Genomic DNA, 26015 nt, shown 5'->3' with positions numbered 1-26015 from the left:
CTAGAGCGCGGTGTCGGGCGCGGGGTCCTGCGGCGCCCCCTCGCGGGAGTAGAACTCGTCGGTCACGCTCTGCGGGATGCGCTTCAGCAGCTCCTTGGGGAAGATGCGCAACAGCTTCCAGCCCAGGTCCAGCGACTCGAACACCGAGCGGTTCTCGTAGGGGCCTGGGGACAGAGCCTGCGGTTGGGAACGGGGCGGGCGGGAGCAGGGGGAAGAGGTTACTCCCTTGACGCCGCCACGCGCCTCACCCTGGTTGATGAAGTTCTTCTCGAACTTCTGCAGGAATTCCAGGTAGAGCAGGTCCTCGGAGCTGAGCGCCTCCTCCCCCACCACTGCCTTCATGGCTTGCACGTCCTTCCCGATGGCGTAGCAGGCGTACTGGGGAAGGCGACAGAGGCGACCGGGCTCACCGCGGGAGCCCGATGGCCCCCACCCCGGCTGTGCTGGGGAACTCCTTTTGGGGGAGTAATTTTGCCAGGAGAAAAGCTCGTTGTCCAGATGGGGCTAAAGCCTATAGCTTCTGAAATTAGATGAATCACCAGGCCCTTCCTCCTTACCAGCTGGTTGGACACATCTCCATGGTCCTTCCTCGTCATACCCTCCCCAATGGCAGACTTCATCAGCCGCGACAGAGAAGGGAGCACGTTGATAGGGGGGTAGATCTGGGGGGCAGAAGAAGGGAGTGGCAGAAAGGAAAGTGGCTCAGCTTTCCTTTCCTTCCCACCCTGCTCGTCTCCCCTCCCCCATGCTTCTCATTCATCCTACAGAGAGGTCATTGGGTCATACCTCACCCCCCTTTATCTCCCATAAATTCTAGGGCTTGGGTATGCAGGTGTCTACATGTGTGGCCCTAGACAGGACAGTGCATGGGGGAGATGACGTGACATTAGTTGTGATGGCGCACTACTTCAAAACTTTTGATTACTTAGACAAAAAGCAGGTTGAAGCTTAATAGCTGCAAAGAAAGGCCCTGCTGAGCAAAGAGGAAGAAGTCATAGTCTTTAACCTACAATGGGACAGACACACTTTCTAACCCTTTGGCACATTATTCACAATCTACTTGTGTCAGTTACCCATTGTTTTCTGCTCTCCAAAGCAAATAACTGGAAAGGGAAGAGAATGGTATTTATTTAGCATCTACTATCTCCAGATGATTTCTGTGTGCCAGCTTATTTTTTCCTTTTTTCTTACCATAAACTATCTTAAGCTATCTCTATCTATATTCCAGCTTGTTTTTATGCTCCAATGCATCTGTGTGATAAATTTTATTATTCCCCTTTATAGCCAAGGAAAGCTAAGATCAGAGAGATGAAATTATTTTCTCAAGATGTCACAACCAGGTAAGCTGGATTCTACTCAGGCCTGTCTTCTGTCTGTGAGTCACACGGTCTTCCCGTGGTTGTCTCCTGTTTGGGGTTAGCCTTGCCTGGGCCCTCCTAATTCATGCACACGGGGTGGTGTCAGTGTCTTTGTCGGCAGAGCAGGATGTGGATAGGGAGGGAACCATACCTGTCTGTTATGAAGCTGTCTGTCCACGTAGATCTGTCCTTCTGTGATGAAGCCCGTCAGGTCTGGGATGGGGTGGGTAATATCTACAAGAAAATGCACTGACCTCAGTGTGGATGGGGCCCAGGTCTCCGCCTACTCAGGGCCACGTGGGTTTCAGGGGTTGAGGGTGGGGGTGGGGTGAAGGAAAGGACAGTGTCCACCCTGATGGAGGAGCAGAGCAACCACACATCTGTGCAAAGTGTCTGCGGGGAAGGGAGGGCAGGAGAGCCCTGGAGAGTAGTGGGCAGTGAGGAGGCTACCATCATTGGGCATGGTGAGGATGGGAATCTGTGTGATGGATCCGCCCCGGCCTTCCACGCGGCCCGCCCTCTCGTAGATGGTGGCCAAGTCTGTGTACATGTATCCAGGGAAGCCTCGGCGCCCGGGCACTTCCTCTCTGGCAGCTGACACCTACAATATCCATGGGCATTGGGGTAAGAAAGGGGACAAGAGGCTGGACAAAGGAGGGGGGTGGGAGGTTCAGTGACTGTGAGAAATGAAGGGGGCCAGGAGTGGAATGGCTAGGCTGCGACTGCATCCTGGAGCTCATGTGAGTGGGGCAGGCCTGGGTGGCGAGCTCCCCTCTCCTTGTGGGGTGAGCCCTTGGGGTGTCATGCCTAGGGAGGGACAGGGATGAACCTGACCCCCCCTGGCCAGCTAGCTCACCTCCCGCAAGGCCTCTGCGTAGGAGCTCATGTCAGTCAGTATGACCAGCACGTGCTTCTCACACTGGTAGGCAAGGAATTCAGCAGTGGTCAGTGCCAGGCGCGGGGTGATGATCCGCTCGATCCTGGAGGCACAGCAGTGTTTAGAGGGCCTGGAGGCCCAAACCTGTGCTCCACATGGCCCAGGGCTGAGTGCAAGGTGAACTGGAAAGTTGATATTGTGCATAGCAGCAGAGTAATATGAGCCCCTGCCCCCAGCCTCCAGCCCCCAGCTCAGGGCCATGGCTCAGGGAGTGGGCACTCTCCAGCCGAGTCTGACACCCCCCTCACCTGCCATCCAAGGTAGGAAAAGGGACAGAGGCTGAGGCCAGGAAGGGAGCTGGGTGGGAGAGGGCCAGGCAGGGCCAGGAGTGTCTGATGAGGATGAGAGCAGCTTTGTTCCCCGTGGGTGGGACGGGGACACAGGCATCTGTTCTAGCTCCCTGTTACCCCAAACACCCCCTGCTTGGGTCAGCTGGAGCACTCTCTGGGTCCTCAGGATTGTTTTGTTACTTGCTGTCTCCCTCACTGCTCGTCAGTACCTTCACGTGCACAGTCCATACACTTGCCTGCCCTACCCACTTTGAACACTCCCAAATGCCTTTCCTCTGGCTCCAGGCACTCTGGCCTCTGGACCTGTGGGTCTTATCCTTGGTGATGTCATCACGGCCACCAGAATTCTGTGACTTAGTTTTTGGAGTACCCTCGATACCCAGAATGGTTTATTAAAAGTTTTTTCATCCACCTGTCAACCAGATTTAAATTCCCATTTTCTAAATGTTTAAAATAGCAGTTTTTCTAAATGAATAGTTTAGGGAAATTATCTCTCTTATGGTGACTTGGAAGCAACACAAGGTTGAGGGGCCCTAACAGAGCAGCGGCTGACGCAGGTTGTGGGAAGAGCAGAGGGGCTGTGGGCAGCAGGCGAGGTTGCAGTCTGGCTCCGTCTGTCTCTCTGTGGGCTACCCCTAGCCCTTTGCAGCCCTTAGTTTCCCCATATGCACAACAAGGGGTTGTGTTCCCAGCTCTTGCCCATGGCACTGGTTCTGGCATGCCCCTGAGCCCTGGTACTCTGGGTCTTGGAAGGGAACAGGGCCTGCCCCCCTTGGGCAGTCTGGGCATCAGAGGAGGGCTCACGTGGGGTCATTGGCCAAGTTCAGGAAGAGGCAGACATTCCCCATGGTTCCGTTCTGCTCGAAGTCAGACTTGAAGAACCTGGCTGTCTCCATGTTCACCTGGATACACAGCAGGGAGGGCTGGAGGCTGGGCCCTGTGGCCTGAGGGCAGGGCTGCCCCACCAGATCTCCTTAGGAAAGGCTGTGGGCTGACTGCTAAGTCATGGGATGTGAAGGCACCATGGTCACAGGGGTGACCCTGAGGCTTGAGAGGGCAGGGGCTGGGTGGGGCCTCATCAGACTTTAGGCTGAGCTCTGCTTAGTGCCATCCCGCCCCTCTGTTGGCCATATGCTGCCCTGCCCAACTCCCTGTCCTCCCCTTGGGCCCTCTGAGGGCCCCCTGGAATCCTCTTCCTGAAGCTTGTCTTGTCTCCCCAAGTTCACTGGCTTCTCCTTCCTCCAGGCCACCCTGGGCCTATCTTATAGCTGCTGTGGCCTTTGAGACACCTTAAGGGACACACTGCCCTGGTCATTGATCCCATCCTCACCCCCTCAGTCATGTTCTTGCCTCTCCCACCAGACAGGCACAGACTCTGACAGCTTCTCAAGGAGAAGGCTTGTGCTTCTCCCATCAGATCAGTCTGTTCCAAGGCCAAGGGAGACAGGACTGCCCACCCACAGCTTCCAGAACTTGCCAATCTACCCAGCCTCCCTTACCCCCATGGCCGCAAAGACGATGGCAAAGTTGTCATCATGATAATCCAGCACAGCCTTCGACTTCTTCACCAGCCCAGCCTGGCGGCAGATCTGGGCAGCAATCTGTGGTGGAGCGGGTTGGGAGAGAGGAAGTCAGAACGGAGCCCAGTGCTTGCACGCCGAGCACCACTGAGGATGATGGACCGAGCAATTGCCAGTCCACCCCCCCCCCAAGGCCTTTGATGGGGGGCGTCCAAGGCCAGAGAGGTGGAGGGGCTGCTCCAGGTCCTACAGTCTTTCTTGATAGTGGGGGGAGGCGCCCTGTTCTGTGGCTACTAAGGGGCTGAGGGTGCCTGTCATGGGAGCAGGGCAGAGGAACAGTCCCAAAGAGCAGCAGCCTCAGTATGGGTTTGGGCAACTTGGCTTAGGGCAGTCAGGCCTTCCAGAATTCCCCGCACCTCCCCACAGCCTGCTGGGGGTTATTTGGGCACAGAGTTGCTCTGGGCCTGCAGTGTGTGGGGCTACCAGACACCATGTCCAGAACCAGGATGTGGTGTTTGTGTGTGGGGGGACTGGGGACACTTATGCCCTCTGATCACTCAGACCACTTTGATGGTGAGCTGGGGCACAGCCGAGAGTGGTCAGGGAGGAGGTCTGGAAACCTTGTCACAGCAGCTGCCCCAAGGGGAACCAGGCTGTTCACTCCTGGTGGTGGGGTGGACCAGTGGGTAGAGGCTGCCAGTGAGTGCCCACCCAGCTGGGCAGGGGATTGGACATGGGGGAAGTCTTGTGCAGCTGAGTCCCTGAGCTGCCAGGAGACAACTGCAAGACTTGACACTCAGCACAGGAGCCCTCCTTGCTGGCTGGCAGCCCCGGCCTCTGCTCTGTCCCTTCGCTTGGTCATGCCTGCAGGTCCCACGAGCTTCACCTCATTGTGGGGGAGCCCAGCGGCTGAGAAGATGGGGATCTTCTGACCACGGGCAATGCTGTTCATGACATCGATGGGAGATATGCCAGTCTGAATCATCTCCTCAGGGTAGATGCGGTCATGGGGGTTGATGGGCTGGCCTGGGAGGGGATGACCAGAAGTCGTGCTCAGGGCTTCAAGCCCTTCCCTGCCCTCCCATCCCTGCCCCAGACTCCAGAGCAGCAGTGTTCAGCAGAGCCTTCTGTGATGGTGGAGATGTGCTCTGACTGTGCTGCCGCACGTGGCCCTAGCCACAGGTGGCTACTGAGCACCTGAAACGTGGTTTTGAAATAAAATTGTCTTTCATTTGAATTAGTTTAAATTTAAATAGCCACAGGCACACTGCTACCTTGTCAGCACTGCCCTAGTGCTTTGGAAGTGGCAGGCAGGCAGGAAATCAGACTGAGGCCCCCTTGGGCTGAGGCCAAACCCTCCTCACCACCTATGGGTACTTGGGTGGGGTTTGGAGGACCTGAGGGTGACTCGGGGATCTCCTGTCTGAGCAGATGTGTGTTCTATGCCCTGCCACTGACTTTCTGTGTGGCCTTGGACAAATCATAGGCATCTGTGGGCCTCCATGGGTTAGGGTCAGAGGACTCAGGAAGGCCTCCCACTTGAATGAGTGAGAGCCTGGGAGGGGCTATGTCTGCCTCTGCAAACCACCAAGCCCAGCTCTCAGGATTGGGGACAGGGAATTGAAGGCAGGAGAGTGATGGCCCTGGGGCACCCGTGGAACACTGTACAATGATGATGGCATTTTACAGGGACTGGATGTGTATTGCTGATGGCAGTGTTTGGGTTTGGTGGCAGATCTGGTGACAGAGAGGCCTTTGCTACTCTGACATCACACCTGATCTGCCTGTTAGTCTGACCGGCCCTGGAGGCGAGCCCTGGGCAGTTGTCCCTGGCTTGTGTCTGGGCAGAACTTCCAAGGACAGAGTGGCAGAGATGATGATGGGATGCGGGGGTTGGAGGCTGGGTCCTAAAAGCCACCCAGAGCCTCCAGTCACTCACCATTGATATCCAGAAAGTCCTCTGCCATCACCACTGGCCCCTTGTCAATGGGCTTGCCAGAGCCATTGAAAACCCGACCTGAGTGTGGGCGAGGAGTGTTGGAGGATGCTCAGGGCCAGCCCTGTGTTTCCTACTGCAGTCACCCTCCACACCACCACCAGCTCCCACCAACCACATCCCCATTGCCCCCTGTCCCCTTCAGCTCTCAGTTATTCCAGACAGCTGGCTACAGTGATGGTCCCCTTGGGAATTTTCTTTCCTCTCCTGGAAACCTTCACAGGCAAGGCCTTGGCCCAGGACAGTGACTGTAGGTGGGGGGAACTCAGGGCTGGAAAGAGGGGAGGGCCAGGCCAGGTATGGCAGGTCTTGGGAGAGAATTAGGGGGCATGCAGGGCTTAGAAGTTCCTTTCAGCCTGACCCCACATAGGTGGCTACCTACTGTGCCTCTAGTTTATTGAACCTGCCTTCTTCATTATTGAACACCTGCTGTATGTCAGGTCCTGAGCTGGGGTTGAGGATCAAAGAGAGAAGACACACCCCTGACCTCAAAGAGCTTATAGGAGACAGATGTGTGAACAGGCAGTGGCAATGCAGCATGCTAAAGGCTTGGTCAGAGACGCTGGTGGGACGGCAGAGGAGTGACCCCCACTCCTGCCCACCCCTGCCCCTCACCCAGCATGTCCTCTGACACTGGAGTCCGTAGGATGTCCCCTGTGAATTCGCAGGTGGTCTTCTGGGCATCAATCCCAGAGGTCCCTTCAAACACCTTTGGGGATAAGAGGTAGTTACTCTAATAAGGGGCTTGCTGGACAGAATGGGGCTTCCCACTTGAGGCATTCTTTGTGCCCAGCTCCGGGCAAGGCGCTCTCAGGGAAGTGTTTGGGTTCTTTCACACCACCTACCTGAACAATTGCCTTGGTCCCAGCCACCTCAAGCACTTGTCCGCTCCTCTGAGTCCCGTCGGGGAGGGTGAAGTTGACAATCTCAGCATATTGGGCAAACTGGCAAGAGGGGAGAGCAACCCAGAGCAACAGTGAGATCAGAGGCAAAGTCCCTGTCTCCTCCCCCTTCCCTCCTTGATCCAGTTGCAAGCTGCTACCTGCCCTCTTGTGCCCAGACACGTGTGGAAATGAACTTGAGGGGCTGAGAAGTGGAAATTTGAATTCTGTTTGGGAGGCAGTATACCTGGATGGTTAGGAGCACCCACTTGAGAGTTAGAATTGCAGCTCTGATGCTTAGCAGCTGTGTGACCTTAATGCCTTAAGTAACTCATTAAGTACTTAAGTCATTAATGAGCCTTAGTTTTCTCATCTTTAATATGGGGATAATAATAATAACAATAATAATAATACCTACTTTACAGTGCTGCTGTGGGCAGGAGATGAGATAATATATGTAAAGCCATTAGCATGGTGCCTGGCATCTTGTAAAAGCTCAGTAAAATGGGGTAGCTATTGTGGCTGCCTAGGTCTCTTAGAAGGCACCGCTGTTTCTGCCCCTGCAGACTAGTGGTAAACACACTGCCAAAGTGCTTCTCTCTGCTGAGGCAACAGAAGAAAGACTCTGCTCCCAGACATCCCTATGTACCAGTGGCAGCCTTTTACTTGCCATGAGGCTGGGATTGAATCATCCATAGTCTTCCCAGGACTCAGAAATATAAAAAATCAGGCTAACATCCACACTATATAAAAAAACTCTTAACCACTCAACAATCAAAAAGATTTGATCAAAGCATTTGAAAAAACATTTCTCCAAAGAAGATACACAAATAGCCAATAAGCACATGATGAGATGTTCAGCATCACTAATCACTAGGGAAATGAAAATCAAAACCACAATGAGATACCACCTTACATCCATTAGGATGCCTGTAATCAAAAAGACAGATAATAAGTGTTGTTGAGGCTGTGGAGAAGTTGGAGACCTCCTGCACTGCGGGGAGAAATGTAAGATGGTGCAGCAGTTTTGGAAAGCAGTCTGGCAGTTCCTCAAAGGGTTAAACAGAGAGTTACTATCTGACCCCCAGCAATTTCACTCCTAGGTATGTACCTGAGAAATGAAAACATATGTCCACATAAAAACCTGCACATGAATGTTCATAGAAGCATTATTCATAATAGTGAAAAAGTGGAAACAACCTAAATGTCCATCAGCTGATGGAGGGATAAATAAAACGTGGGATAGTCATACAATAGGTTATTACTCAGCCTTAAAAAGAAGGAATGGAGTACTAATACATGCCATAACATGGATGAACCTTGAAAACATGCTAAGTGAAAAAAGCCAGGCACTACATACCACATATTATATGATTCCATTGATTAAAAATGTCCAGAATAGGTAAATCCACAGAGACAGAAAGTAGATTAGTGGTTGCCAGGGGATGGGGGGAGGGAAGATTGGGGTGATGACTAATGGGTGTGGAGTTTCTTTTTGACATACGAAAATGTTCTGGAATTAGGTAGTGGTGATGGTTGCACAACTCTGTGAATACACTAAATACTGCTGAATTCACTTTATCTTACTTGTTTACAACTGGCTGCTACAGGGATCAAAGTCTGGACTTTGGTGTTATCAGCACCACACTCTAACCAACTGAACTAACTGGCCAGCCTGAATTCACTTTAAAAGAGTGAAGTTTATGGTATGTGAGTAATAACTCAATTTAAAAGAAAAAACCATCAGACTGTCCCTGGACCACAGGCAGAGTGGGCAGGTAGAGCTTTGCCCCAGAGAATTCGTGAACTCCTCTCTCAGTTCATGCTCCAGGAACCACAGAATCCCACATCCAGAGGAGGCTGCAAAGCTTGGCCAGGGAAGTTGGACTGGAAGAGCACACCCTCCCCACTGACAGTGGCCTCAGCTCTCATCAGCACCAAGACAGCAAAATCCTTCAAGTACCTGCACCTTCTTCCCAGAGAAGGTCCTGGAGTGAACACACAACATCCCCCAGAATCCCCCACCTCACTCTCCAGATGGTTGATTTACTTTAGGGGGTAAACCATAATCCTAATCCAGCAAAAATCAATGGTGAAAAAACAACTTTCATCCCCCAATCCCTAATATTCTTGAAAATTAAAATACTCCTCTAAATTACCCTTGAACATTAGAGGCAATCAAAACTAAAACGACAGATTATCTAGAAGAGAATAAAAAGGACATCGCTTCATGCCGTGACCTATAGAATACATAAATTTGTTCCATGTTCTCTGAGTTACAAATTAAGTTAGAAATTGATAACAAAAACATAGTTAGAAAAACCTTATACATTTGGAAATAAAAGCATTCTAAGTATAGAAGAACTTATAATCAGAATTAGAAAACATTTGGCACTAAACAATAATGAAAAGTATGATACATTTAAAGCTTTAAATGTTTGTATTAGAAAAGAAAAAAGGTTGAAGAAGCTTAAAAGTATGCAACATGAGAAATTAGAAAAAAGAATAGCATTAAAGTCCCGAAGAGAGAAGAAATAGTAAAAGATCGGAAATTGTTAAAACAGAAAGCAAATATATAACAGAAAAGGTAAACAAAGCTAGATTGGTTCTGAAAAGCTTAATAAAACTGAATCTCTGGCAACACTGTTCAAGAGAAAAGAAAGGCATAGATAAATAATTGCTGTAATAAAAAAGTCACAACTAGATATACTGATAATATTAAAAACATAATAAAAGGAACCATAAACAACTTTATGCAACATATTTGAGAACTTAAATGAAATTAGTAAAGTCCTAAAAGAACATAACATAAACCAAAACCAATTAAAAATAAAATAGAAAGCCAAAATAATTCTATGATATTTAAGGTATTGAGTAAATAGTTTGAAGTCTTCCCACGAAGAAAACACCAGTTCCAGATAGTTTTACCAGTGAGTTCTAACAATCAAGAAACAAATAATTTGAAACTTAAACTCTTCAAAAGCCTGGAAGAAAAAGTGTTATATTTAATTCATCTTATAAGGCAAGCATAACCTTGATAACAAAATAAAATAGTTATGGGAAAATTCTAGACAATCTCACCCATGAGCGTGGATGCAAAATCCTGAACAAAATATTAGCAAATGAAACCCATCAGTTTATAAAAAAGATCAACTTACAAACCAAAATAATAAAAGAAAAAAATTTAAAAACAAAAAATGAAGATAAATGAACACACAAATAGAAAATAAAGACCAAGCTGCAAGTATTCCAGGAATGCAAGGTTAGTCTAACGTTAGAAAATCTATTAATGCAATTCACCTTATTAATGGGTTAAAGGATAAAAAACTATGATCGTTTCAAAAATTTTTGGAAAAGCTTAAAAAACTATCTACAATTAAAAACAAAAACCAAAACTACTCTTTGAACACAGAGAATAAAAGGGAAATTTCTTAATTCCAAAAAGGGTATCCTCAAAAAAACCTACAGAAAATATCATATTCAATGATATGATATATATCATTCCCTTTAAAATTAGGAACAAAACAAGAATGCCTGCTGTCATCATTCTACTCAGCATTATACTGGAGGAACTAGCCAAAGTAATAAGAACAGAAAAATAAAATGAATAAAGATTAGAGAGAAACAAAACTTTCAAACAGAAAGCTTCCCAATCCCCAAATCCAATAAAGATAATACCCAAAAGAAAACTACAGACCAATTTCTCTTATTAGTATAGATGCAGAAATTCCAAATAAACTAATAGTAGGTCTAAGTAAGCACTATATTAAATAAATAAACAAGTATGACCAAGTAGGGTTTATTCCAAGAATGCAAGGCTAAAGCAATCAACACTAGGAAATTTGTGAATATTTGACAACATAACTCATAATAATAGGGAGTTTGTTAATACAAATTAAAAGAAGAGGGCAGGCCTGTTAGCTCAGTTGGTTAGAGCATAGTGTTGGTAACACCAAGGTCAAGGGTTCAGATCCCAGTACCAGCCAGCCACCAAAATAAACAAAAAGATTAAGAGAAGAATCCTATAGGATTATGAAAATAGGAGCCAAAAGGCTTTTGATTAAATTCAATTCTATGAATTCTAATACAATTCTATGTAAAACAGGAATGGAAGGCAACTACTTGAACACTAAACTATTTACCAAAACCAGAATCAACATCCTTGTAAATGGTGAAATGCTAAAGCCATTTCCATTTCCACTAAAAATCAACAACATACAGAGATACCTGATCACCATTGTTGCTTAATATTGTCCTGGAAGTTTAGTTTATACAGTAACACACAAAAAAAATACCAATAAATATAAACATAAATGGAGAACATTCCATTTTTTTTTAAAAGGTGGTGGTGGGTGGGGACTATATTCTTCAAAAATGCCAAAGAAAGGTTGTGGAAATGTTCCAGATTACAGGAGGCTAAATAGACATGATGATTAAATGAAATACCTGACTCTAAGCTGGATCCTATACTGGAAGGGGAAAAATGTCCTAAAAGATCTTGCTAGGTCAGCTGGTAAATTGGAATATGGATGGTAGATTAGATAAAAGGATTGTATCAGGAAAAATTTCTAAAGCTGGTGATTCTACTGTGATTATGTAAAAGAATATCTTTGTTCTGTGAAAATACACATTGGAGTCTTTGGGTATAACTTACTTTCATAGAAAAAAATTGTGTACACACACATTCACACACATGGAGCAAATGACAAATGGGATATTAACAGTTGGATATATGGATGTTCCTTTTACTATTTTTTGCAACTTTTTATAAAACTGAAATTGTTTCAAAATAAAAAGTAAAAGTATGCCAGTGGAAAAGGAGAAATAATTCCCTTTATTTGTAGATAATATTTACATCTAGAAAAACCCAAGAGGTTCTGGTTTAAAAAACAAACAAAACAAAAAACCTATGAGGATGAATAAGGTAATTTGGCTGTATACAAGACACATATATAAAAATCAACCTTTTTTCTATTGTAGCAACAACTAGGAGGCAATGGAGAAAAACATCCCATCCACAATAGGGCCAAAACCCATAAAATAGCTGGACAAAAATATAACAAGAAAGGTACAAGAAAAGAATAAAATGTTATTGAAGAACATAAACCCTGAACAAATGGAGAACAATATTGTCTTCCAAGACAGAATCATTTACTATCATAAAAGTATGAATCCTTTTAAAAGTGTATAGATCAATCTATCCCCAGTGGATTATTGTTTCTTTGGAATTTAATAAAATAACTTTAAAGTTCATATGAATGTTTGAGAATAGCCAAAAAGAGTTATGGAACAGATGGGGATAGGTGACTTGTCTTATCAGATATTAAACTTTGTATAAAGCTATTGAAGTCAAGCAGTAAACTGATGTAAGGCAGACAAATGGATTAGTGGGACAGACTAGAGTGTCCAGAAACAGATTCTAGATTTTACAGGACTGTTGTAAAATATTAATTCACAGAGAAAAATAGAATTTGTTGAACACATGGTGCTAACATAATTGGGTATCTATTTAGAAGATAACCACATCTGAATACAAATACATTCCAGGCATATCAAATATTTAAATATAAAGCAAAAACAGTTAAAAAAAATACTGGGAGAGCTTTTCTATCCTTTCTTTCTGAATAATCCAGATAAAAGACAAATAAGACAAGAAATTCAGAAGCCATAAACAAAAAAATAGAAATATTTTATTATACAAACATTTGATATTTCTGTATGGCAAAGACACCAATTACAAAATAAAGAGGCAAAAGATGGCCTGGGAACGATAAATAAAGAGCTCTCACAACTCAATACGTGCAACTCAATATGTAGGAGATTTTGTGATAAACATATATGTCATAAACAAATACACAGATATTCAATTTCTGTAGTCATCAGAGAAATGCAAAAAACCTAACAGTACAGCACTAGCTTTCGTCTACTGGATAGGTGAAATGACAGGAGAGAACATAGTCAGGGCTGGCAAGGATGCTGGGAAGTGGGTCTTCTCATACTCAGGTGGAGAGAATATGAACTACTGGGTAAGCAATCTTGCCCTCAATTGCCAATATCTATTTAAAAATAAAAATGCTCTTTGAACCAGCAATTCCATTTCCAGGAATCTATCCTATGGCAACAAAAGCATCAGTATAAAAGGGATATATATTGCTGTACTATTTTTAATAGCAACACCTGGAAACATGCTGAATGCCTATCAGTAATGGGACTATTGATTAAATCACAGTACCTCCACATTATGGCCTGCTATGTCACTATTCAAAAGAATGAGTAAAATGTGTATTTACTGACATGAGGGGAATGAATCCTTGATATCAAGAGACAAACACCACCGTAAACCTCTAATGTTCGTATCTGCCCGTGCTTGACATACACAGCAGGGTCTTTACATCTGTTATCTCAGGGACTGGGAATAAAGCGGCTAGGGGCAGATAGCTAACTTTACGTGTCTTTTCTTTGTTTCACTAATTACAAGGAGCATGTGTTATTTTTCTAATCAAAATGTAATAAAATTTGGGGACCTGTTTACATAGTGCAGGTGGTTATCACCATCATTGCTATCGTTGTATGCCCTTCTGACCACAGACTGGTGATCTTAAGGACCTGGGGGGAGGGACGGATGGCACAATTCCTCAACAAGCTGTGACCCGGGTAGAGGAGACTCCCACTCCCCCGGTGCACCCCTGCTGGGGTTGAACTTGAGACTAGAGGTTTTGCAGCTCTGACAATCACCGAAGGAAGCTCTGGCTCGAGGCCCTCCTTGTCCTGTGAAGAGGATGCCAGGAAGGTGACCTTGTTCTTTCCTAAACCAACCCTTGTGAACTGGGGGCCCTCAACGGGAGGCCAGCCCCAAAAGGAATGCTCTGAGGTGGGAGGAAGGTGCTAATGCCCAGCTGTCGTGGGTCCTCGACCACAAGAGGGAGCCCAAGGGCAAGGACACAGAGAGCTGGGCGGTGGGGTGGGGGTGGGGGTGGGACTGCAGTGCTGGCTCCCTTTCCTCCCCCACGCTGCGGGGTCTGTCTCTCTATCTGCAACGGCCACTAGCTTCACTGTCACGCCACTGGAGGTGATAGTGCACTGTTAACTTCAGGAGGAAAATTGCTGGACAGAGCACAAGCCAGAGTAGGCCCAAAAGAAGTCAGGCAATGGGCCCCCAAAAAAGCAGGCAGTGAGCTGGCTGGTTAGTTCAGTTGGTTAAAGCATGGTGCAGATAACACAAATGTCTGGGGTTCGATCCGTGTACTGGCATGCCGTCAAAGCAAGCAAGCAAAAAACTGGAGGAAAAAAGGAAAAAACACAGGCAGTGGGATGATAAACAGTGGCCATTTTTATGCGGGTGAGGGAGGGTGGTGTGTCGTGTGTCCCCAAAAGATTACTGTCAGACATGAGAAGAATTGTCAGGCATATCACTTCCAGGCATGGAGGGTGCAAAGTCTGGAATCCTCTAGGAAGAGAAAACCAGGCTCAGTGTGTGTGTGTGTGTGTGTGTGTGTGTTCCAGTGTACAACAGTATACTCCGGGGAGCCCTGTTTCACAGCCACATACTGAGCAAGAGTGATCTTATCAACTCTCACTGTTGGTTACTAAGGAGATTGCAGGAAGCAGGGATGGTTCAGTGCAGCCCATCCGCTGCGCTGGAGATTCAACTAAGTTCTCAGCCAGCAAGGGGCCAGACACAGGGAGCTGCGGGGTCCGCGTGGAGGCCTGGGGAGTTCCTGTGCAGGGGAGTGCTGGCCTCCAAGGCTTCTCCTGCCGACAATGGCCAGGGTGGTTTGGGAACTCCTCTTGGGAACTGACGTCAGAGCTGATGCACGCTCTTTTGAAAGCAACCACAGACATTTAAAATCAAGTCTGGTGGGTGAGTGCTTACTCCAAGTCTCAAATTAGGACCAGTTCGAATCATAGAATACTACAGTTGGAAGATCCTCTAGAGCAGTAGTTCTCAAAGTTTGGTCCCTAGACCAGCAGCATCAGCATCACCTGGAACTTGTTAGAAATGCAAATTCTTGGGCCCCAACCTAGATCTACTGAATCAGAACTTTGGGGTGGGGTCCAGCAATCTGCGCATGAATAAGCCCTACAGGGGATTCTGATGTTATGTTCAATTTGAGAACATGGCTCTAGTGAAATCTCTCTAGAACACCCAGGCAGGTGGATGTCAGTACCCAGATCCCTCTTTAGTGCTTGCTGTGACTTATGTGTGAGTTTGAGACTGTGTGAGCACGTGAGCATGTGTTATATGTGAGGGCATGTGAATGTGCAAGTCATGTGAGCATTTGATAGTGTGTAAGTGCACTTTTGTGAGCTTAGGGCTGGGGATGCAGGTGTTTCACCATCTAGTAGAGTCAGTTTCACACTTTACAAATCAGAGATTTGGCCTTTTCTGGGTCATAGACCCTGGAAAATCAAATGAAACTGTGGAAACTCCCCCCAGAACAATGCACAGGAACATGCATATAGACCTTCAGAAGTTTGCATACAATGTCAAGGCCTTTATTCCCTGGACTGAGAACCTCTACACAAAATTTCTCCCCAACATGTTTTTCCATTTGGGAAGGTCGAAGTAGGAAGAGTAATTGCCTGTGTGATGCAGTGCTGGCAGAAGGTGGCGCTGTAGAGACAGAATTGTGGCATTTTGTCCAAGTGACTCTGGAAAGGGGAAAGGCATGTGGGGCAGTGGAGAGGTAGGAACAGAGGTGCCTTCTCCTTCTCCTGAACTTATGAGACCATCAACTACCCATTCCTCTTCTTCTTCTGAAACCTCAGATTCTCTGGGTGCCTCCACCACCCAGTTATTTTGCTCTGCCAGAGTTACAGATGCCCCAATAATCACAGAACCATAGCTCTGGGGCTCTAGTTCTGGTTTCCTACTCCAGCCCTATTTTACCACTGAGGAAATGAACACCTGCATAAGTACTGACTGTCCATACCACACCCGGTCCCTTGTAGACTGACAGGTGTGGTAGAAGTCATGGTGGGGTGGGGAGGGGGTGTCAGGAAATGGCACCAGCTGTTTAATCAGGCTTATTAGCATTCCTGCATTCCAGAAAAAGCTATTGCTGGCATTTCTCAAGGGGAAATTAATAACACGTTTATCTGATTTGATCCTCACAAACACCCTATTATCATCTAACAGATGAGGAGACTGGGATTTACAATCCTAGATAGATGGTGCTCAAGCTTCAGGGAGCATCAGATCACTTGGAGGGCTTGTGAGAACAGACTTCTGGGCCCCACCCCAGAGTTTGATTCTGTCAGTCTGAGGTGGAGCCCAAGAATTTGAGTTTCTAACAAGTTCCCAGGTGGTGCTGATGCTGCTGGCCTAGGATTGACAGGTAGCTAGTGGTAAAGAGTGGGACGGAGCTGGGATTAAAGCTCAGGAAGTCAGAGTCAGACTACCTGACCCCAGTGTACCACATTTAACTACTCAGCCATACTTCCAGGGTGCCCCCCGTGAGTGGGTCAAGCAGTAATGTACATATGAACTTGGAATCTATCTGATTTCTTTAATAGAGTTGGCTCAGGTTTTGACAGGTCCATGTCTGGTCATTCTATGCATATCTGTTCTAGTCACATCTATTCATTCATTTATTCATCTCATTCATTTACTTACCCTTGCTTTGAACAAACATATACTGAGCACCTACAGTAGCCTGAGTGTTCAGTAAAGTGCTATGTTGGGCTCCTGGAGCTGAGGATTAATGAAACATAGCCCATGCCCAATAGAAGGACACGGTATCTGTGTGTAGGGGGGGGTATCTGTGTGTGTAGGCAGGAGGGGACAGGGAGGAGAACTATGGTCAAATCCCTGAAGGGATGCTGCCAACAAGACTACAGAAGTGGAGAGGAGGGAAAGGTTCAATTCCCTGTGGGGTTGGGAGAGGCTTCCAGAAGGTGACCGCTCAGCCTTGGGATGAGTCAGAGGGAGGGAACAGGGAGAAAGGTAGCCTGGGAGGCCAAAAGACATCAAATGGCAGCTTCATGCAGAGACTGTGGGTTTCTAAATGGGGGAGGCAGAGTGACAAGGGTGGAAAGGTATAAGGGACCCTTACAGGAAAGGCCTGGAAGGCGAAGGCATTGGGGAGCCCAGGTGAATTTGAAGTGGAGAGTGGACAGGTCAGGTCTGAATGGCTGCAGCATGGAGAGAGGATGGGAGGCTGCCAGGCTGGGGGCCCAGAGGCCGTTGCCATAACAAGGTAGCAGTGGGGTGGGAGAGAGCCACAGAACATGGGCACTGGCAGATGTGGGGTACAGGGCCAGAGGGGTCAAGGGGGGCACCCAGGTTTCCAGTGTGCTTGGCTGGGGGTGGGATGGGAGGCTGGGGAATTGGAACTGGTTGGTGGAGGGAAGACAGCAGCATGATCTCGGGCCTTTACAGGGCTCTTTATGACTCTAGAAACCGCAACCCCAGGACTCAAAACACTGCCGGTGTCTGCCATGTTCCTGCAGTCTCCACATCCCATTTACCTTCTATGGGGCCCACTTCCCATCCCACCTATGTTGCTTGTTCTGAGACTGGGACACTCCCAAGGCCTTTGGAAACCATCAAGCTCCCCAGAAATGTTCGCTGGCATTGACCTGCCTCTGCCTCCTCTTCCCCTTTAAAAGAAGACCCCGTGAGAGTTGCAGGTGGGGAGAGGCCAGCCTTTGAGGAAGGGAGGCACAACAGGTCTGGATCTGCCAGCTTATCAGTGGTGGAAGCAGGTTTCCCAAGCCCAGAGCCGGGACTCCATGGGGTGTTTACATCCCCCACTGAACAGGAAGAGGAAACTTTGGAGGGCTGGGGAGACAGCTAGGGAGGGAGAATGCGGGAGTGGGCGACCAGGGTTAGAAAGAGCAGAGCAGGCCCATGAGGGGCCTTCTAGGGGAAGGGCAATGTAGAAATCCTGTGAGGGGAAGCAGAGCCCTGGGATTTGGCCTTGATGCTAGGGAAGAGTCTTACCTTGACCTGGTCCAGCACCACCAGGGGTCCATTGACACTGCACACAGTCCTATATGCTGGGGGAGGGGCAGAGGGTAGGTGAGGGTCTCACCTCTCAGACACCCCTTCACACACACACACACACACACACACACACACACACACACACACACACACACACACTCACACTCTGCCTCCAAGACAGACAGACATACACACTCTGCCTCCATGAATCACACACACACACACACACACACACACACACTCTCTGCCTCTAGGACACACACACACACACACACAAAAACACATAGAGGCATCCTCTGCCTTCCTTCCCTCTATGCACCCCCTACCTCCTCCCCAGCCTGGGCCATCAGGGTCATTAGCTGTGACAGGGCCAGCCACCATTGCTGTAAGGGTCATGCCCCTGCCCGCAGGGCCCCCGCTGCCTCGGACACCTGCAGGAGGCTGGGGGAGGGCCAGGCCAGAGCAGAGGCCTCCTCAGAGTCCTCCCCAGCCCCGCAGAGGCCTTTCTCATCCCGAGGCTGCTTCCCCTCTGGCCTCACCCCTGCCTCCCCACTCCCTCCTCTCTGACTCACAACATTTTCCAAAAGCATCTAGACCCCCATTGTTGCTGAGAAGTGCTCTCCTCTGCTCCTCCCCAAGACCACTTTTCCTTCCATTCACCCCACACTGATTGATCTGTGTGTGTGTGTAGGGCCATGCAGGCATCACTAGGAAAAACCAAACAGGGCCTCTGCTCTCACCACAAGGCCCTGGCAAGTCCTTGCTAGGAGGCTCCTGGACTCCCCTGGCTCCCTGGGTGCTGAGGGAGGGAAGGGAGTGAAAAGGATGGAGGAACAAGTGGAATGTCAGCAGACTTGGTGGCTAGAAAGACCTACTTACACTGAGACCCACTTAAGACTCAGTTTATCGGGTGGGATTAGGTTAGATATCAAGAAATGCTTTCTAACTCCAGTGTCAGGGGCTCCGATAGAAGAAGCTTAGTTTTGGTTCTGCTAAGGGCTAGCTGAGGGACCCTGGGACAGTCCCTTGCTCATAGGCCTGGAGTGCCATAGCCCTTTTCTGGGGTGAGATGAAGTCACTTGGCAAAGCAAGATGGGAGGGGGTGTCTGTGAGGTTGCTGGGTCACCACAGGCTGGCAGGACCTCAGAGGGGAGAGTGAGCCAACCTCTCTTTTCACAGGTGAGGAAAATGGGGACCAGAAGGGTGGAAAGCCTTGCCCAGGATCACCCAGGACATCTGTGGCAATGCCAGGCCTGGGACCTTAGCCTGGGCTTCCCACCAGACCTCACAGGCTCTCAGCTCACTACCTCTCATGCTTCTGGGCCAACCTGTCCCCAAGACACCCTGGCCAAAGAGAAACCCAAATCCCCTAGTCCATGCCTCCTCGGTCTGGGCATCATCTGTGCTCAAACCCCTTATTTTTGTTTGATCTAAGTTCTTTTCATCAGAACTTGAACCAGGAAGACCGACTGGGCTAGGTGATTCTTGCACGGATCTTTGCAAGGACCTTCCAAGGGCGTGGAAAACTCGGGGGCTCAAGGAGAGCATGAGAAGATAAGTTCTACTACGTGGGCTTTGGCGCAGCGCAGGGGATTCTCTCCCCTCCCTGCCCTCGGCCCACCCACAGACCCGCTTCACCTGAGCTGTGCTCCCCTTCCGTCCTACTCCTGGGAAGGAGGTGTCCCACCTTCCATCTGAGGCCAGTCTGGTCCTGCCCCGACACCAGAAACCAGGCCCTAGAGATGACTCCTCCATGAGATGAAGAACCAGAGCCGCCTCCTCTCTCTGTAGCCTTCCTATCGAGCAAGCTCTGGTACCTCCTATCTTAAAAACATCCCTCACTCCGAATCTGTCTCCAGCTCCTGAGCACATTTGGCCAGAACCTGGGTGCACTCTCCTCTTGAAGCCCTGGGGGAGCCTGACCCACCTCTCGGGCTGCTCCTCAGCCTCCTCTGAAGACTCCCACAGCTTCTCCCTGGAAGATCTTCCATGCACCAGGTCCTCAGGCCCAGGCTGCTCTTTACTCCCCACTCCCCTTTCCGCAGAGGATCTGCTTCCTTCTTCCCTCCTCCCTTCCTTTCTTCAAGTACATCTACTGGACGCTTTCTAGGTACTAGGCTAGGCACATAACACAAGAGAGCCAACGATCTAAAATGGGATAAAGAGAAAACAATGCAACGACACACCACGGTGGGTGCCATGGGGGGGAAGAACAGGACGGGTGAAGAAGGAGCAGCCCCGTGCTCACACAGGCAGCACTTGCAGAAGGGCCATTTGAACTGAGACTTCAGGGTCAAGTGGAGCTCCCAGCCAGCCCCCAGAGAGCCGGGGGAAGGGCACATCTGGCAGAGGTGAGCAGCCCAGAGGTGAGAAAACTCTCTGCTCACTTCCGGGTACAGGGACACATCAGCTTCACGACAGCAGGGGTGTCGTCTGCAGTGTTCACTGTTGTATCCCACCTCTTAGTATGGTGCTGGGCATATGGCAGACATGCAATAAATGTTTGTTGGATGAATTATGGAAAGTGTTAACTGGTTCCATCAGCTCATTCCCGTATTTTCCATGTCAGAACTGATGTGCCACCCCTACCTTCCCAGTCCCCAAAGCGAATGAAGGTCCTGTTGCCCAGCCTGGGGGGGTCGCACCTCTACCTCCTGCCATCTCCCTGTGAAGATGGAGGGTGGAAGACAGGAGAAAGAGGATGCATAAGACTAAGGCGGATGGTAGGCATAGAAAGGCCCCCCAGTGAGAGAGGGAAGGGGGCAGAGGCTGAGGCATCGCCCTCTCCCCCATGAAAAAAAGTCTCCAAACAGCCACACACACCCCTTCCTGCCCACGTGGTGTTTTGATCAAATTATCCAGATTGCTAGAACTGAATGGAGCCGAGTGGAGCAGGTGAGCCCAGCAGAGGGAGGACGGAGAGGCAGGGAGGAGGAAATGGACTGTGCCAGGAGGGATGGGGGCGGGGAGAGGCTGGCATCTTGCTGGCTCCACCGAGAAAATACCAGACCTGCCAAAATGGCCAAGATGGGGGAAGAAAGCAGCGAACTCAGGGTGAAAAGACACAGACAGGGTGGGTGGGCTGGGTAGGAAGGTGGGGTATGGGAGGTGAAGGGGCCTGAAGGCCTGAAAGCCCCAGGGAGTCATTTCCAAATCCACCGCCTCCACCTCCGGAGACAAGTCTTTCAACTTCCTTCCTTCGTTCACAGCAGCCTCTGTCACGTGAAATCCCCATTAGCCCTGACATCCAGCAACTAGGGGTTGGGGGGGGAGACAGCAGAGTGGTGACAAGGACAGAGGATTAGAGGATCCACTTCCCCCCAGCCCCAGGAGGAGGGGCTGGTCTAGAAGGAGCCCAGGGGCTGCTGCAAAGTGCTGGCCGGCCACAGGCCCTCTGTGCACCCAGCTTCTCAGTTCTACTCTGGGAATCAGGGTGGGAGGTAGATGCCTCCCCCTAGCCCAGCCTGCACGGTGACCAGCGTGAGGTCTCTAAGTAACATGCCCCCCCCCCCATCTCAGTGGTGCACCAGCTTATCTGTAAACTGCCTTCCTGGGCTTCTAGCAGCCTTAGTGCCTGGCCCTAGGTCGGCTTTATAAAGAGTTGCTGGATGAAAACATTGCTCCACTGCCTTCATTGCAGACAGTCCACTTACATGGCTGTTTCTGCTCAGCATTGGACTATTCACATTCTTCAAGGCCCTGCCCTTGACTGACTACTGTAGCCCACCCAGTCCTTTCCCCACTGATGTCCCACAACATTGCAGACTGGCACCCTAGAGGAATCTTGTCTCTCCCCTCAGACTAGGGCTCTGCATCTTTCCTGTCAGACTAGGCCAGTTCTTTTCTTAGAAGCTGTCTGGTTTGGACATAGCCGAAGTGGTGGCTGAACAACAAAGGCATCCTTGACTGCAGGACAGGCCTTTTGTTTGTGCCCCAACTCTGCCTGTGCCCACTGCATGGATTGGCACACGAGGCCCAGACTGTCCGCTGATTTCTCCTAGGATACACCACAACTGAGCACAGTATCCTGTGGCACTCACAGATGATGGCCACTAGCCAGCCCTGGGATGTATCCCTTAACCCAGGAGATGGAAGGGGGTGCAGTGCAGCAGGCAGAGAGCTGCGTCAGAAGACCTGAGGGGCACTTCCTCAAGGGGCCTTCCAGAGACTTTGCAGACAGTCCCTCCAGCTGCTCTGCCCACCCCCTCTCTATTGTCCTAGCTGACACTTTGGGTTGCACTCTGGACTGCAGGCCAGCAGAGCGCCTCCCCGCCCCTCCTCCCCGCCGCCTTCCCTGTCAAAGGCTCAGCGGGGCTCCCGCGGGCCCACTAATTAGCGCCGGCCCAGCCACACCTGCAGCATCCTGGGAGAGGGCAGAGGCAGGCGCCCATGCGTGAGGCCAGGGTGGGGGCAAGCCCGGGGCAGCAGGTCCCGCACCTCCTCCCTGATCCAGCTGCAGGGATTAGGGGAGGGAGAGCAGGGCTGGAAGCCGACGGTTCTTAGAGTCAGCCCAAGACCCTGCAGGGTGGGATTCTCTCTAACTCCTCCCTTTCAGTTGAGGAAACTGAGGCAGCAAAGCCAGTGGTTTGGCACTCAAGTCCCTGGGTGATGTGATCCGGCTCCATCCCTCTCACCAGGCTGCCAGCTTGTCCTTCCTTTGCTCACCCCCCAACACTGCTGCCCCTCAGGACCAGATAAAGCTCCATGCTGCTGCTTCTCCATCCAGGAGGGAGCCAAGGCCCTTGGGGAATGACTCTAGCTCTGTGGGAGGCAAAGGGGACACTTCTTTTCCAGGGTGGATATTGCAGGGTTCATTCCCCATCCTGATTCTACCCCACTATCTTTCTGGATAGTTCTCTCCCTCAGCCACTGCAGTGAAATCACCCTTAGTCCCTCAGGCCTGTTTAGTTCCCCTTCTTGAGAAGGGGAGCTTTCTCAAATTGTCTTGGACTCACTTCCACCATGACCAGCCCTGGAGCCCCGCCTCCCCCGTCCCCCATCCCCCCAGTTCTCCCTCTAAGCTCTGTCTCTCCAGAGTCCTCCAACCTGGGAGTGCTCCAAATCCCAGGGCAGCAGGCCAGCCTGGGGGAGGAGAGTGGAAAGGGACACAGCAGTCCTGCCTCTAATGTACTGACAGTAGCAGCTCTGTGGAGTCCCCGAACCCTCCCAGGTCCTGTGCCTGTCCGCGTCCCCCAAGGGGAGAACCCCTCAGTCACCCGAGGAGGAAGGAGGGGAGTGGGAGACACTGCAGGAGCAGGAGCACCCTGGGGTGGAGGATTCTCACGCAGCAAAAGTGAAGGCACTGGTGGGAGCCAAGCATGGAGGGGCTCTCCCTGCACTGACCTTTGCTCTGGGTCAGCTGTTGGATGTGAACACATTCACCTGGGCAGCGGCCACCTGGAGGCACCATCACCATAGGTGTGCAAACATGCAGGCACTGTTACCCCTGGGGTCCAGCCTAGATCAGAATCTCCAGGGTGTTCTCCCACATGCCCAGGGCATGTTGACTGTAAACACGGGACTGGCTGGTTGAACATGGGCTGGAGGCTGCTCCAGGCCTGGGCGGTCCTGTCTGGAGAAGGTGGCTTGTGGGGTAAAGTCCCTGGGAAGGCACATTCCAGGGAGAAGGAAAGCAGAGCATGTAGGTCCAACTGCCACACCCCATGCAGCACCCAGCAGCTCTCCTGTGCCTATGGCGGGGAGTAGGGAGCCTGCAGGTGTGGACCACACCATGGGGCCAGGCAACAGTCAGATACCCCAGCTCAGGGCTCCAGACCTGGGCTCTGGACCAAGAGGGGCCCGGTCACTGCATATTCCTGGGCCTTGGTGACCCCCGCTTTGGCCTAGGAAGAATCTGGACCTCCCATCCTCTCCCTGTCTTCACGGGACAAGCCTGCAGGACCTCCTTGAGAAACCTGACCCCACCCTGTCTCACCAAGTCTCCTCAGCTGGAATGTGCTCCACCCTCAGCACCACCTCAGGCCTCAGGAGGTGTCCCCACGCCCCAGAGCTCCGCTTCCCTGCCCCTGGGCCTGCCCTCTCGGCTCACTCCTCCTCCTCTTATTGGACTGGATAGCTACAGAGAGAGGGAGGGGGGAGGAGGAGGAGGCACAGCTGTGTCAGGCCCGCTTCCCCTCACCCTACACAGCCTGTTAGGAGCCTCTGGCTCTGCTTAGCTGGGGCAGGTCAGGCTGGTTTACTCCAGTGAGCTGGTTTACCCAGTGAGCAGGGCTGTCTGAGAACTCGCCAGGCTGGGGAGAGTGACCTTGGACAAGGAGATGGGGGGGTTCCCTTTGGTCCTCCAGACCTTGCCTCTGTTCTCTGCCCCAGGCATCTGGACTCGGCCCACTCCCTGAAGAACACATTCAGGGCTGCCCCCTTCTGAAACCTGCAAGAGTACACTCCAGCACCCACCTGGACATGCCGTCACCTCAACTGTCCACACACACTGCCACACTCAGCCATGCTCTCCCTGTGAGCACAAACACACACACACAAAGCAACACAAGCACACACACAGGCACAATCACCTTGGCCCTGAGTTTCCAGCAGGCACACACAGTCACCCATTTCCCCACTGCAGGATGGGACGACACCCCCCAGCACACGCCCTCACCTGCTATGCACACAGATACCCTCCCCCAGAGTGCATGCATGTTGTGCACCCACCAGCATGACACACGCAGGCCACCCATGTCCTCATGCTGAGAAGGCTCACATGCTCCACATTGCTGCACACATCACCCCAAGGACACGTCATCATGCACTTCCTCATGCTGAGTGTTCTGGTGCACATTCCTTTCTCTCTCTCCCTCTCTCTCACACACACACACACTCGCACACTCTCAGGGGCAGCTGGAAGCTCTCTTTGGACTTGGGGTCTTAGTGCAGGATCAGGGTGATGACAGCTGCTCCCCAGGTCCTCCATCCTTCACCTGTAGTGGGGACCCTTGTTCAGGTGGCCCCAATGCACTACTCCCACTGAAGCAGAGCCCGCTGGATCTCCCCAGGTCTCGGGTCCTTCTCTTTTTCTGAGGCAAGAAGCAGGGCCTGGGGACCCGGCAGCCCACCCCAGCTCCCCAACCCCGACCTCATCCGCTGGGCAGTCATACTCACTGACACGGGGGCGGGTGATGTAGTTTCGGGTGACCGCCTGCATGTGTTCTTGGGCTGCACCCAGGTCATAGCCACTGCTGGGGAGCCCCCCAGGCCTGCTGTCTACCTTCATGGCCATGGTGTGGTGGCGGGCTGGGAGCTGAGTGCCTGAGCCTGCTGGTAGCAGCTCTAAGACTCCAGGCCTGGCTGGAGCTGGCGAGAGCTGCCCAGCCTGCCCCCGCGGCCACCCCTCCCCTCTCCTCCCACTGCCTTCTTCTCTCCTCCCCCGGGTTGACTGTAAACAGGGAAACCCAGTGCCCTGGCTCTGAAGCTTCCCCCCACCCCCCTCCACCCACCCCAGGCTGTGCAGAACCTGAAAGCTGGAGGATGGCAAGAGAGAAGGGCAGAGGGAAGGCTGGCTTTCTCTAACCTCTGGGCTTGGCTGTTCCTCTGCCCCCGACCTGCAGTGAGTTCAGTTCCTCCCCCTGGAACTTCAGGCACTCTCTACTGTCCCACACCCCTCCCACATCTCTTCCTGGTCTTCTCCCCATGCCCAATTTCTGCCAGGCTTCTCACTCCTCACTGTCCTCCCAACCTGCCCGCACCCTGCACCTCTTGCCCTGACTATAGCTGGTTACTTCTTCTCCCACACAAGTCCATCATCTTTTTGAATATCTATAAAGCATCATTTCCCAGACAGATTCAGTGCCACCTCCTACAGGAAGTCTTCCCTAGATTCCCTAGCACCCTGGTTTCACCAAACTTCTGATCTCTTTCCTATGTCATGCCCTTTAGGAGAGGCCCTTCTTATCACTGCCACTGAGCTGTGAGCCCCCAAAAGCAGGGCCTGTGTCTCTTCCATCAGACCCAGGTCTCCTTAAGCCTTTTTTTTTTTTTTTTTTTTTTTTTGTCACCGGCACTCAGCCAGTGAGTGCACCGGCCATTCCTATATAGGATATAGGATCCGAACCCGCGGCGGGAGCGTTGCCG

General features: G+C 50.6%; 1 protein-coding gene across 1 annotated transcript; it reads right to left on the bottom strand.

Annotated features, from left to right (window-relative positions):
- Positions 1 to 25164, bottom strand: ATP6V1B1 (ATPase H+ transporting V1 subunit B1). The gene is made up of 14 exons (XM_063078858.1): positions 25047 to 25164; positions 17928 to 17983; positions 6947 to 7045; positions 6717 to 6810; positions 6045 to 6122; positions 4992 to 5131; positions 4085 to 4186; positions 3390 to 3487; positions 2215 to 2338; positions 1809 to 1959; positions 1510 to 1592; positions 558 to 662; positions 249 to 378; positions 1 to 164 (listed from the first exon to the last, which is right to left on the bottom strand). The coding sequence occupies exons 1-14, from the start codon at positions 25162 to 25164 to the stop codon at positions 1 to 3; spliced, it is 1542 nt and encodes a 513-aa protein (XP_062934928.1).
- Between the last annotated feature and the right edge of the window lie 851 nt (positions 25165 to 26015).

Source organism: Cynocephalus volans, chromosome 14, assembly GCF_027409185.1.
Source record: "Cynocephalus volans isolate mCynVol1 chromosome 14, mCynVol1.pri, whole genome shotgun sequence".
Classification (NCBI taxonomy): Eukaryota; Metazoa; Chordata; class Mammalia; order Dermoptera; family Cynocephalidae; genus Cynocephalus; species Cynocephalus volans.
Note: the sequence above shows the minus strand (reverse complement) of the source record. Positions and strands in the feature narration are given on the sequence as shown.